The 14,842-nt window shown below is 27.7% G+C and overlaps 1 protein-coding gene across 2 annotated transcripts in view; it reads left to right on the plus strand.

The window, feature by feature from the left end:
- The first annotated feature begins 7,912 nt into the window (after positions 1-7,912).
- LOC142321832 (venom protease-like) overlaps positions 7,913-14,842 on the plus strand; it is a 56,181-nt gene continuing 49,251 nt past the window's right edge. For both annotated transcript variants that reach the window (XM_075360282.1, XM_075360281.1), the window contains exon 1: positions 7,913-8,204. In XM_075360282.1, coding sequence (XP_075216397.1) covers positions 8,069-8,204 — 136 coding nt within the window. In that variant the 5' untranslated portion in view covers positions 7,913-8,068. The remainder of the gene's footprint in view (positions 8,205-14,842) is intronic.

Below are 14,842 nucleotides of genomic sequence, written 5' to 3' on the forward strand. Positions count from 1 at the left end.
AAATGACGATTTTTGTAGCGTTTGAAAATGCCAGGCCTGACCAGGATTCGCACCCGGGACCTCCGATATATATATATATATTGTCTGGAAATAAATTTTCACCAGGTACATACATTTGGAAGAAGGTTTTTTTAAACATTGCAGGTTGACCTCTCAGTAGAATTTTACATTTTACAGAGTAGTACTGGACCATTAAGAAACGTATTAGACAAAAAAAACTCCGATCTAGGCAATAAAATGTACTAATTACTTTTCGAAAAACTTCTACGTTAAATTCATGCCTTAGATTACTGGATACTTGACGCATTCTCTATAAACGTGTCCGAAAATTGTTACTTATAAATTGAAACGTGTCTTAAATTGTAATTGTACGTTTTTATTACTCTTTCGTTTCGCAATTTTTCACTTTTCTTTTACAATAGTCAAACTGTTGGTAATATTCTTACTCGATACTTGACGCATTCTCTATAAACGTGTCCGAAAATTGTTACTTATAAATTGAAACGTGTCTTAAATTGTAATTGTACGTTTTTATTGCTCTTTTTTTTCGCAATTTTTCACTTTTCTTTTACAATAGTCAAACTGTTGGTAATATTCTTCAGGCATTTCATTACAAATATGAATCAACGAAAAATGGTGTGCCCTTTGTTCTTGAGTCTCATTTAAAGGGCGCTTGCGTATCAAATCATATCGACGTTCTCTTTTAGACCGCAGTTTTTTTGACAAGACACACTTCATGCAATCCCATATTTTATACAGCCTCTGTTAATATACGATACCAGACCCTTGACTCCAAATATTACGCATCCTTTCAATCAGATCTTTAAGTCGTTTTGAATGAGCCTGTTTTGTTTCAAGAGAACTTTCTTTTCTCTTACTAGCAGTCTCTTTTATAGGCCTGCCCATACTTTCTCTCTGAAGAAGTTATAAAACTAAAACAACAATATTAACAGATTATTTTTACGAAATAATCCAAATTTTGCGTAAACATGTTTGTTCTTATTATTTTTTCTTCTTGTGATTCCACATTAAGTTAAAACGTAGGTTAATAAGGCAAGTGTATTTTTTCCTCACCACATCAATAATTTATTGCTAGTTTCGGTGATGAATACTTCGTTTGGAAGCCGAATTATTTACAATGCAATGTACATGCTAGGGAAATTATTTCAACATTATATTTCAGCCTTAAGAAAAAGTTAGGATACCACTGATTATTGAAAACATAACATCATTAAAGATTCTGGATCTTGTAGAATCTTCATGAACTAATAAGTGATTGGGTTTCAGAAAATTCCAGCGCAGTAGTTACAGTAAATCATTTATGCGGATTGTAATGAAACTAATACCATTATAGTCTACAACAGATAAATAAAAAAACAGACTATAAAGGCTCATTCGTGCATTGCATAGATGCCGGCAAAGTGCGAAAAAATAGCTAATTTACGTGAATCAATTTTTTTTTAAATATAAAAAAATTGTATAATGTTTTTTTTTATTATAACTGTAAAATAACCTTTACAATTTTATATAACTTACTTTTCTTGTCGTGTACATAGGTAGAAAAAATTAATATCGTATGCAAAATTGTAAAATACTTTTACTGTGCCAAGAGTATTTTCCTTAAAAAAGTGATTGTATTCATAATAAACTGACAAGTTTGTAGATGAATAATTACAATATATTACTGAAAGTACGAGTATTTATGGGAAAGATCCATTAATTTGTGTAGTTTTTTATCATTGTTGTCTAAAGGAATTTTACTAGTTAGTGTATGAGGGCACTGGATATGGTTGTTGCTTTTATGAGTTATGGTACGGAAAATTATAATTTTGTATAAAAGTATTATTTAGTGCAATACTCTTATAAATATTCGATATAACTAACTTTAGACAATAAATTTTAAAAAAATTTCGTACGTAAATCACATTTTAGTATCCATCGGTATGATACAGAATTAGTGCGTTCTAATAGATACCTGGCCTACACATACGTATTTCTTTATATTTCCATCGATGGGCCGCCATCAGCTATTTCGTCTTTTATAACTTATAACACATGTGGAAATTCAAAAAGAAAAAACGTAATTCTTCAGAAGAAATTGCTTCGTGAAAAAATAAATCGTCGTAAGTGATTCATACATACATTTACGCGCTTTGTAGGCCTATATAATTGTATCCTGTAAAAATGAATAAATAGCTAGTTAATATCACGTAACAGATATATAATTTTAGCCATAATAGCCTTCATAAAATGTAAGTACGTATAAATAATTCTAATAACAAAGAATTTTGCTGTAATAACTAACTGGTATTATAATTTCTTGAAACGGCACGCAATATATAAATATTATATCAAATTGTACTTGATATAAGGAAAAAAAAGCCTTATTTGGTTCAGTTAAATTTGTTTTTTTCCTTCTTTTAATATTATAAGCATTCATTCGCCTACAAAACACAATTTTGGTAGAACTTCAAAACTACATTACAAGAAACATATGATTTTAAACAGTTTCTATCTAAAATTGAATTTACGGTATGCAACAATTAAGTAAATTCTGTAAATTTATCAATAAATATAAAAAGTTGCAAAAGCAGTTCGTTTTGGTCATCAATGAATGAACCAAGAAAGAGGAATTGCTACGTTTTGATATACAGACCAGCAAAAAAAAAATCGTTAATTTTGTAGTTTTATGTTCATTTAAGATAAATTACAGTAATCACTTTTTTTTATAGCTCCTTAATGCTTGTTTGTTTTCTTTAAACTGGGTGTGGACGCATTTAAGAATCGAGGTTTTTTTTTAAACATCTCTACTGTAAATGAAGCATGAAATTTGCTATGAACTTTTTTGCAAGTTTTATCCTATTGAATTAATGATTCGGCTTAGAGAAATAACACTTTTTTATCTTATCATTATATTACATCCGTAAAATTCAGATGACTGATATCGATTTAATATTATTTAAAAACACGGAGGAAAAAGTAAGTTCTGAACACAATATCTATAAATATCAAACTCATATTTATTACGAAATTACATTCTTTATCTGAATAAAATTTATCCTTTTAAAAACTATTTATGAAGCGGCATTGAGATTTTTCCTATTTAACTTGTAGGCCACAGATTCTTATTTCATTTTGTAGTGGTTTAATGAATTTAAAGAAAATTCCGCTTCCGATTTATGTGAAAAATAAAAATTAGAATTTTTGTATCTTTTTTAAGTAAAATTCATAGTGGGTATTCAACCTTGCCTTTCTTTTGATGGTTAAAAGGACGGTTAGGAAATTTCACCTCGTTTCTAAAACTACACCGAGAGTCTCCTTTAAGAACACTGATTCAAGATTCAACCATATTATTAATTGAATAATTAAGGATACAATTCGTTGTGTTTCATATTATTCATTTTATAGATAAATTGAAATATACTTACATTACTATTATTCAGCTTCTCGTCTTCACTATTTCCAGAAATCTGCGAAAGAACTATTAAAAATAACTATTAAGAGCTACGGAAGATCTTTTTGAAGCAATTATTTATGTAAGCTTTTTCTTCTTAAACATTGAGTATCTTAATATTTACCAATAAAGTTCTGTTCAAATATTATTAACCTTTCTATAACAATATTTTTCTAGAATTTTAGCTTTATTCGGATAATATTAGTCAACATAAAAATAAAATTACAATGAAATGAGGTTTTATATTTTATATATATTTATATATATATATATATATATATATATATATATATATTTGTTAAAATTTTTAATTTAAATAAAAATTATTCAGATTTATCAATTAAATCTAATTATGCAGTAATTTAATTTTTCTTCGATAAATCACATTTTAACTTTTTCAAAGAAATAAATATTATTAAAATATTCAAAAATTTTAATTTTCTTGATATATTTTTCACTTTATCCCGGTTTATTGTTTAATTAATTGAACAATGAAATCTTTTTGTGGTAGTGGAAATTTAGAAAACCGAACAGTCTTATTTACATTTAATTTGAACTGGAAACGTGCTATGAATTTGGGTGTTGGGAATTTATTTATGTTCAACGTGATAATTTTGCATAGCTGACTTCAGCATAGTAAGAAAAAAAAATAGTAAAGATTTATTCATAAACTATGTATTTTATCTTGTTTTCCAGTAGATATCTTCCAACATAAATATTATTACATTGCTTTGCAATGGATTATTTCCGGAAATAATAAAATCAAGAAATTAGTATTCTTAAAAGAAAAAGATAAAACTGCCCTTTTAAAATATTAAATATAATCGAATTAAAATTAAGGAATTAAAAAAGAATATAAATAAAAATGAAATTCAGATAATTTGTCTCTGTGTAGGTCTATTTGTGCTAATAATTTCTTTTTAAAATACGATTCTATTAAGGAAGTAATAGTTTTATTAATAATAGTAAAAAAGTTGTTTTACAAACAGAAAAGCAATCGGATAAAAAATCTTAATTTTAAATCAAATATGGAATATATTTATTCATTCCTTTATTGCTTTCTGGAATCACTTTTTCTATAGAATTAAGCATGATTGATATACTGCCAAATAAAAAGATTAAACAAATTATTTCTTTTTTAATTCTCTTATTTATAGTCGCATCAACAAGTAAAGTTATCTGTGACTTAGAATAACAGAAAATAATTCACAAATAACTATAATATTTAACTCGATAACTAATATTTAACTCTTAAAATTATATATATGTTGAACATTAAACAAATAATTGAACATTAGAGCATTACCACTATTTAAGAAATATTATATGTACAAAAAAACACGTTTTGCATATTACAATGTAAGTTCATCATCCTATTTTCATATAAAAAATGTAAAATCGTCTTGATATTGCTCTCTCGAATAAGCACTATCTTCATATTCTGATTAATTAACGACTATCTTCGAATTTTTGGTAATCTAGAAGAAAATGGTCTACAGTCTATCGTACATACACACCTTACAGTATGATCGAGGACAGCCAAGCAGAGGGATATGGGTTAATTTAGTGTGTCCAGACCTCGTGTCAGGATGACTTGGTTTCATCTATTCCAAATATTTAATGGCTCTTCAGAGATAATTCCATGAATATTTCGTTTATTGCGGGTTTCCCTTATGAAGTCATTTTGACTCACCAAGTCCCCTCGGAGATCATTTAACAAGGCTCTCTGGCCGCTTTATCAGCTTGTTCTGAATGCCTGAATGCCGAAATGACTTGGAATCCAAACAAATAAAATCTTGTTTATATTTGAAAAAGTGATTGGGCCTCTTTCTGAACTATGGGCTCTGAGTTTCTGCAGTTTAAGTTCAAGTAGAGTCTGTTATAATTAGAAATTTGTCTTTATTATGGGTTCGAATGATCATTAAAGCAAAATATATCTCGTAAGCTTCACAAAAGAATATGAAGGAACAGGCATTGAGTTTATATAGCAGTACGCTTTCAGAAAATATAATGCAGTAGCCACACCTTACAACAGAGACAGAACCGTCTGTATAGACTTGTATATAACATCTTTGTATATCTGAGTTATCTGGTTGAATTGGATCCTGATCGCATTCTTATTTAGATCTTGTTTACCGTTTGTATCCGATAAAAATTCAATCTTTTGAAACGTACAAATCTTTTTAAAAGTGTTTAATAAATGCTTATTACTAAATTTATGGTACATTTTAAATTTATTTATTTGTATTATATTTTACTTTTCAAATTTTTTCTGCGAGATTCAATTTAAAAAAGAAAAACAATCATGAGAATGGGAAAGTCTGTTGGTTAATATTTGATGTTAAAAAATATCAGATAGTTCCATTACTTTTAAGATGAATTCTTTTGCCAAGTTTTGTGAAATTCATTTTAATCATAAGTTATCAGGAAAAAGAGCCGCAGATAAATGATAACTGTGTTTTGTTTTTCTTCAAAGTTTCATTTCATCAAACGATAAGGTATAAAAATGCGAGTATTTTGAACACTATAGAGATGTATCTTTTATATTTATATATATTTTTTAATAAAAATCACTTATTGCATTTTTCTACGTCTTTTTCTATGGTAACCTAACGTAGGTGGTAAGATATCTAACCAAACTAAGCAAGCCATTGAAATATGGACATTTTAACAAAGGGAAATATAACCTCGTTGACCAGCATTTGAACCTAATACCTCCCGAATGAAGTAAACAAATCCTACCACTCTTCCAAAAAATTAATAAACTCGAAATTTGCCAATTAATACATTTTTTCTACGTTTTAAGTAAACTGCGAGGTTCTTCAGGTTTTTATTAATTTATTTAATTGAACTGAGCCAAAGAATTGCTGATCATTTGATACAATTTAGATTTATACTCTTCCGTCAGGATTGAATATTAAAAAAAAAAATAACTATTTGAATATCGTAAAATTTCATATTTTGTAATTCATAGTGTATTAATGCTAAACTAGTTTTCTTTATGATGACAACCATTGTGAAAATTAAGAATTTAAATCAGTACGAAGAAATCTATCTATCTTTAGTTATCCATCTGTATTATAGACCTATTTTCAACTGGATTTCTCGTTTAGAAAATTCGGAAAAAGTGAGGTAAAAATATTTTAAGTAGTGTAGGCCTAAATCAAGATAAAAATGTTTAATAGTATAAAAAACACTGAAATATATACCTTTTTCATACTTAAAAACATTGCAGAAAAATATAAAAAGTAAGGGTTCTGTTTGCAGGGGGAAAAATAGTAGATTATTTTATGCAGAATTCTCTCCCTCAGTATTAATTTCTTAGAAGAATTTAGGGCAATAAATTCTTATATGTTATCCAGCTTACTCCATTTCAATTTTCCTGAAAGATAAAATGGTATTGTTTAATTTATATTTTGATAGCTGAGAGAAAGTTAAAAGTTTTATTAACTTGAAGTATTCGTTAAATTTTTTCAAACTGAATTCTTAAAACGACTTACTTTACTTAGCACACCTCTCTGATCCCATCGGTTTTTTCCAGTGGATAAACTCGTCATCGCGAACCAGCTGATTTCAAAGTTAAGAGTTATAAGGATTTGAATACTAGATCGTGGATACCGATGTTCTTTGGTGGTTGGATTTCAATTAACCACAGATCTCAGGAATGATCAACCTGAGACTGTGCAAGACTACATACATTGATACATACGCATATCATCCTCATTCATCCTTTCTTTCTTTTTCCTGTTTATCCTCCGGTAACTACCGTTCAGATAATACTTCAGAGGATGAATGAGGATGATATTTATGAGTGTAAATGGAGTGTAGTCTTGTACAGTCTCAGTTCGACCATTCCTGAGATGTGTGGTTAATTAAAACTCAACCACCAAAGAACACCGGTATCCACGATCTAGTATTCAAATCCGTGTAAAAATAACTAACTTTACTTGAACGCTGGAACTCTCGACTTCCAAATCAGCTGATTTGGGAAGACGCGTTCACCACTAGACCAACCCGGTGGGTCTATCCTCATTCATTCACTAAAAAAACACCTTACGGTGGTTTCGGAGGTTAAACAGAAAAAGAGTGTACAGTTCTGTCACTCTCTCTGGCTCAATGTTTGTCCTCATAATTCTTATGTACTGCTATAATCGTAATTTCTAAAAATTAAATATAAATATGGGTGATCTGTTTCTAATCTACACCATCTAATCAGGAATGGTATATTATTGCAAAATGTTGCGACAATGATAACAATAAAATTGTTCCATACTTATGGATATTTAATCTACGAGTACCTTCTTCTTTTCTAAGAAATATGGAACTCATTATAAGGAAACTTTTTAATCATATTTGTTGTGTGTGTGTGTGTGTGTGTGTGTGTGTGTGTGTGTGTGTGTGTATATATATATATATATATATATATAAAGATTTTTCAAAAGAGATTACATTATTACTCATTCGCAGTTTAACCGGTTCTGCTTCTAGTAGAAGCTTTAGCTTTGTCGTTCAGTCTTTCTACAGCAGCTACAGTAAAACCACGCAAACTCGGTAACCGCATGAAAGTTAGTGGTAGAAGATTCGATTTTTGTTAAGGAAGTTTGAACATAATATATGAATATATTTAACATGTTATTTAATTATTACGTAAACATATTACTACTGAGATCGGTAGTTTTATTTTTGTTATCATGCATTACGTCTAATGTTGTTGGTTGTGCTTATATAAGATTCCCTAACCTTGAAGAAAGTAAGTAAATATAAGTTCATTTTATTATTTATTATTATAACGTTTAGATATTTTAGCTATTTTACTAAATTTAACAAGATCTTTTCTTTTGAATATTAAAAATATTTTGTAAAAACTGTTTAGAAAAATTGTTTAATACTAGTTTTATAAAACATAGTTTTTTGTAATAAAAACATTTTAAACGGTTTTTCAGCGTTTTTTGTTTCGTTTTCCAATTTATTACATTGATAGTTTAGCATAGCTGTTTCTTTGGATTATATTCTGTTTATGAAATTTGTAAATTTAGTCGTTATTCGTTATAATACAAAAAAAAACTAAAATTCAAATCAATAATTATAATTTTATTCCTCCAAAGCAAAGTAATTATAAAATAAAACAAATTTTTGGAAGTGATATAAAATTTAACAATTATCAATTAAACAAAAAAAAAAAAAAACACGTCAATAGTGAAAAACCGTGAGTTATTACCAGTCGTTCATAATTTATTTTTTTAATGCAGATAATTATTTTTAAAAGATCGTTTTCTCTAACCATTTTTTCAGCTACTGCAGGGTTTGGGTGTGTGTGTGTGTGTGTGTAGGTTAGTAATTGCAATCTCAGCTCCCGGCTTGTCAAGCCTGATGTAGCTGCAGTCGTAGTACAATGTAAATGTAATTGTACCGATGGTAAACATGTAGTCTTGAACATATTCTGGTTGACCATTCCTAAGATGTGTGGTTAACTGAAACTCAACCACCAAAGGACCAGTATCCACAGTGCAGCTCAAATCCATATAAAAGCAATTGCCTTTACAAGGACTCGGATCTTAGAACTCTCAAATTCGAAAATAAAAGAATTAAGATTATTAACTAAAAATCACAGAAATGTTTCCTGTCTCTGTAGTAAAGAAGTTTTAATTACCATGCACATAATGCAGTATAATTTGATAATTCATTTTTTTCAGTTGTTAAATAGGTTGTGTTTAACTGTATTTTACTTATTTATCTTTTATTTATATTTGACCCGTAAGTCTCAAACGTATTTTTCCATCGTATCTTTGTATTTCATATAAATTTAAAGTAAATCATCAACATTTCTATAAATAATATTTGATTTATAACCCATCTTTTTGCATATCTCACTCTAAACTAGCTTAATTACACGAAAATTGAAGGAAACTGACCGAATCTTAGGTTATAATATTTACATGGAGCCTTTTCCCGCTAAATACATTTTTATGGTATTTAATAATTCCAGATGTCCTTTCTAAAATATTTTAATTAGATAAAAATCATTTTCAAAAATTAATTCTTCTAGATGATAAAACTTATCTAAGTAACTCTTACTGAAATTTTGAACTAAAGTTTTGACCTCTTTCCCCCCGAATAAATAATTTCATAATTTTTTCTGATGTTGACTTTTTATGTAAAGATATAGGTAAAAAAATTAAAATAAAAGATAAATAAAATGAAAATTATTTGCAGAAATATTCTTTTAAATGTCATACGGAAACTGACTGGAAATTATATTTCTGTTGTTTACACACTTCATGATAAATTTTGTGAAACATTTCAACGATAAAATAAAGTATTGTCTGTACAACATTCTCATTAAAATATTTTAAATTTTTATTAGGTGGAATTAAACTCACTTTTTAGGGGGGATATTATTAAATCTCAAACGAGAGGCTAAGGTCAATCTGGTGGAAATAAATTTTCTCTACCTTCTCGCTAAAGTGTTTTTAACAAAAAAATCCGACCTGTAATTTTCAGCAACACAATAATAAAATTAAATTGAAAAATATGTGTGGAAATATTTTTCATCATTTTGATTAAGTTTTTCATAAATTGTTAAAGAAACAGGTACTCAAAAGTTAAAGAAAACTTCTGGCAATATGGTTGTGAAACTTTCTCGGCTATATTAAATTCCACTTTGAACTAATTTGGGAATTTTCCAAAAAAGTTCTGTTTTCCTTTGAATAGAACAGAATATATCTTCTGTATTTAGTGAAAATTCTCTTCTTTGTCTTTTCTGAATTTTATAATTAAAAAAAAAAAAAAAAAAACAATACAATGAAACAACATCTTATTATGAGGAATAACATGGTGGATGTTATTATTTCTGAATTTCTAAAAAGAAATAAATAAATAAAAGTGAAGAGACTCGACTTTGAGTCTTCTTCTACTTTCAAATAGCCTTTCTTCATTATTTTTACTTTAACATGGCCGAAGATTTTCAAACCGCAATCAACGGATGAACTTTGTTTAATTGTATGTGTAGGAAAGGATTTTTATACCATATCAAATCTCATCAATATATATTCTTCGGTTCCAAATACATTAATAATCATATAAGTGTGAAACATGCTTTTTGAAAAAAAAAACAAGAAAAACGAATAACAACATAGACTACTAATGAGCACTAATCTCTGGAATCCGGGATTATGAATTTTATTTTATTTATTTTTTTTTTAATTTCACACTTCAAAATTAATTTTATTAGGTTTTAGAATCTATATCTGGATTCTGGATAAACATTAACCTGCACATCATAAGCTAATATTAAGTAATGATAACAGAAATAAAATTTAAAATATTTTAAAATTATTTATATAGACGTGTTTTTCTTTAAAAAAAATCCTCCGTTTACGTTGGGGGAAAACTTATTACGGGACCACTATATGAACTTCCACTACAAAAAATGAATCGTTGAAAAAATAGATTTATTAATTAAAGATTTGGGCATGTATATAAAAATACGTATGTGTTGAATAAGAACTCTCCTGTTTATTAAAGGTAGTAAAAGAGTTATAATTTACAGATACACAAACATGTGATAAAATTTTCTAAATATTGAATATAAAATATTCATGTGATAAAATATCACAAACTTTTGTTAAAGGCACTACCACAAATATTAGAGAGTATGTAATTCAAATCACAAAATAAGGATGTAAATGAAAAAAAAATTCTTAAAATTATTGTTAGGCTACACTGTACGCCTGCAGAGTAAAAAAAAATTCTACCTTTATAAAAGTTAGTTAAAATAATGTAATTTAAGTCGATAGGTTGAAAAAATGAAATGGGTTTTTCTCCGATAACTACTGTAACGATTGAAAATTGCTCCTGTTCAGGTAAAAATTGATTGGAAAGTATATAATACACTTTAAAATCCTTAAGTGTATATAGGGTGATGGTGTTTTATCAATATTGTTTTCTTTAGTGTTTAAATAATATTATTTTTTAATTATTTTCCATAAACTATGTAATTTTTCGTCCAATTGTAATCCTTTTTCTCTCGTGTCCGCTAATATCTAAGAAGCTACATGTATAAATTGAGAGAGAATAAAAATAAGAAGCGTTTCTGCAAAAAAAAAGGTAATTATTTAAAAATTTAGCCACACCATACTTATTTTTATTAAGAAAAAGAGATTATAGCATAACACGATATGCGTAGTTAGTTGGGTAGATAGTTACTGATAAACGAGTACATAGATAATACGATAAAAATTATACTTATGGAACATCATAGCCTACCGGGCTTGTCTAGCAGTTAACTCGTCATCGTAAATCAGCTGATTTCGAAGTTGAGAGTTCTAAGGTTCAAATCACAGTAATGGCAGTTACTTTTATACGGACTTGAATACTAGATTGTTGATACGGTGTTCTTTGGTGGTTGGGTTTCAGTTAACCACATTTCTCAGGAGTACTCGACCTGAGACTATACAAAGATTGTACACCTAATAATTTACATATACACATTTTTTTTTTAAATGAAAAGTGCATAAAATTTTATTTTATTAATAACTTCTGATATTTTTTAATTTATTATTATTGTTATTGAATTATTATTTATCATAAAAGTTTTTTACAATCAGAGAGGTTAATAATTATTAATAAATACAGATATTTTAATTTTAAAAAAAATTAAAAAAAGGGAGATGAAGTATGATTCGAACCGATATGCCTTCCGCTTCTAAGATCCAAATATCTCATTAATTAAAATTTCAATTGTCTATAACTTTGGAACCAGTGAAAATAAGTACCACTTATGATATCGTTGAATAGTTCTCAATGAGGGCTTATTACTGCAGTTAAAAAACGTACAAAATCCAAATTATTTTGGATTTTGGGCTTTGTTGGACACTTTTGGATCAGTCGATTGAAATCAAAATGGGAGGTGCACAATTAGATGTTACAACAGTCTTAAATCCAAAATTTCAACATCCTACGGCTAATCATTTTTGAATTATGAGAGATACATACATAAAAACGTACGTACAGACGTCACGCCGAAACTACTCAAAATAGATTCAGGGATGGTCAGAATGGATATTTTTGTTGAAATCTGAAAACCGAAATTCTTCGCGATCACAATACTTTCTTTATTTCGTTCAAGGAATTAAAAAGAGAGAGATGAACATGATAATGCGGTACACATAAAAATATATCGTTTATTATATTACACATTTACATTTTTAAAATAGTACATTAACATTTAGAATAGTTTAGAGTAAATAAAAAAACGTCTTTACAGTAAATACGAAAATATTATGAGGAATAAAATTTCCTAAACAAAACTACACGCTTTGGTATAGGAGATAATCCAACTAACGTTTTACCAATCTATAATTGACTTACTAGATTAGCGTACCAATTCGAATTTAATACCGTTGTAGAAGGATTACAAGGTGTTGCAAATTACAGAAGAATGCTAAAATTAAAGAAACTTGTTCAATAAAATCATCTAATGTAAAGAGTATACTTTGTTAACTCCTATAATTTTGAAATTTTTTTTAAGAAAATGGATGTACAAATAATTCTGTGGGACTCATTTATGATGGTTAGCTACGTTGGTTGATTTGTGAGCTGTTCCTAAAGGATGCAGTGATATATACATTTTTTGTGACTCAGGGACTTAGCTGCTTTCGAATTTCTTGATGAACCTGTAGCATGTTACATCCATAGATCGGCAAACAAGGATGTGCTGTTAATTATAACCCACTAACAGAACGTTAGGCGGGGACAATATGTAGTAGTTAGTGTTATAATTAAATTCGGTTGTCGCAATTTTTATCTAGATATATCTTATGACAAAGATTTCAAAAAAAAATCTTGTAATTGTGGTTTTATCTCTTATTTGGTTTAATATTTTCTCTCCAGAAAAATAATTGTATAAAATTCTTTTTCGGTGAGAAAATTAAAAAAAGGAATTTTGTTATAGGGAAGGAAGACCCTGTTAAAATTGTTAATAAATACTTATAAAAGTTGACTAATTTTATTAATCTTAGTTTTTATCTCTTGAAGATATTTATTTAAAATTTATTTTATCTTGATTATTGAAAAAAAAAAAGAAAAATAGTTTATCCTTGAGAAAGTTGCTATTACTATAAATTAAAATACATGTAATTACACGGGCCAGCCCCAAACAAATACTTTAACTCATATTCCTTTTAGGATTAAGATATAAGTTTATCCAAAAGAATTAGTTAATGACCGGTATTTCCTGCATGATATTTATATTGCTGCAATTTTCTTAAGTTTTTTTTTTTTACGAGACTACGTGTTTGAATGTTAATTATATTTACTTTAAGATTGTTACAAATAATTAAAATTGTATTCTTTAGGAGAGTGAAAAAGAAAACATAAATTTATTTATTCAAAGAAATTTTCTACTCCTCAGGTTAAAACGAGATTCATTCATTCCCTAATAATATTTTTTCTTACGTTATTTATTGACAATTCTGTTTAGATTCAGTCTAGTAATTACCGTTATTATCAAAAAATATATTTACAATTTATCTTTGAATGAAGTTGTTTTTTCTCAAATTTTTATTGAACCTTGACCTATTACTGTTTTTCCCATAGTTTTTTGACAACCGTATTTTCCAAAATTGTGTCAGTGCCTAGTATATCAATAAAATTGATCTATTAGGCATATTATATTTTCTTAAACTCCTATAAACGAATTCTTGTTACTCATAACCTTTATATCGCTATCGAGTTGAAATATATTTATACTCGTGGTCTAAGTATAAAATAATGTTTCGCGACAGTAAAATGATTGTTTATTTGTTTGCTTTTCAAAATCTGCTGCTCTTGACTTTCTCTGAGCTGCGATACATACAAGTATAAAGGTGGTAATGTGTAAGCAAGCAGAGTTTTTCTTTGTGTGTAATAATTATTCATAAACTGTCAGTCAATGTAGTACATAGTTAGGATGTTACATTTAAGGCTGAATATCAACTGCATTGCAGATATTTTTTATTTACGACTTTAAATTTTTTTATTGCATTGATAACACAGAAGTAACACACGTTATAAAATTATTTTTTATATCAAGATATATTTTATGTTATAAAATATGATATATATTTTAGTTTTATATATCATGTAGTTTCCAACTACAACTTATAAAAACTATAAGAAATTAAGCTATAAAGAACTACACATAATATGAAATATAAAAACTACATTCTTTCAATTTGGACACAGCATCTCACACAACACATAACACAATTTTAAAACTTACATTAAATAATATCTTTTTTAAATACTTTTACTTATAGTCGCATCAATAATTAAAGTATTAGCGATTTATCAGGTAATGGGACTTTACCGATAAATCTTTATTAAGATTTGAACTTAGGTTTTCAACTC

Source organism: Lycorma delicatula, chromosome 3, assembly GCF_047948215.1.
Source record: "Lycorma delicatula isolate Av1 chromosome 3, ASM4794821v1, whole genome shotgun sequence".
In the NCBI taxonomy this organism is placed as follows: domain Eukaryota; kingdom Metazoa; phylum Arthropoda; class Insecta; order Hemiptera; family Fulgoridae; genus Lycorma; species Lycorma delicatula.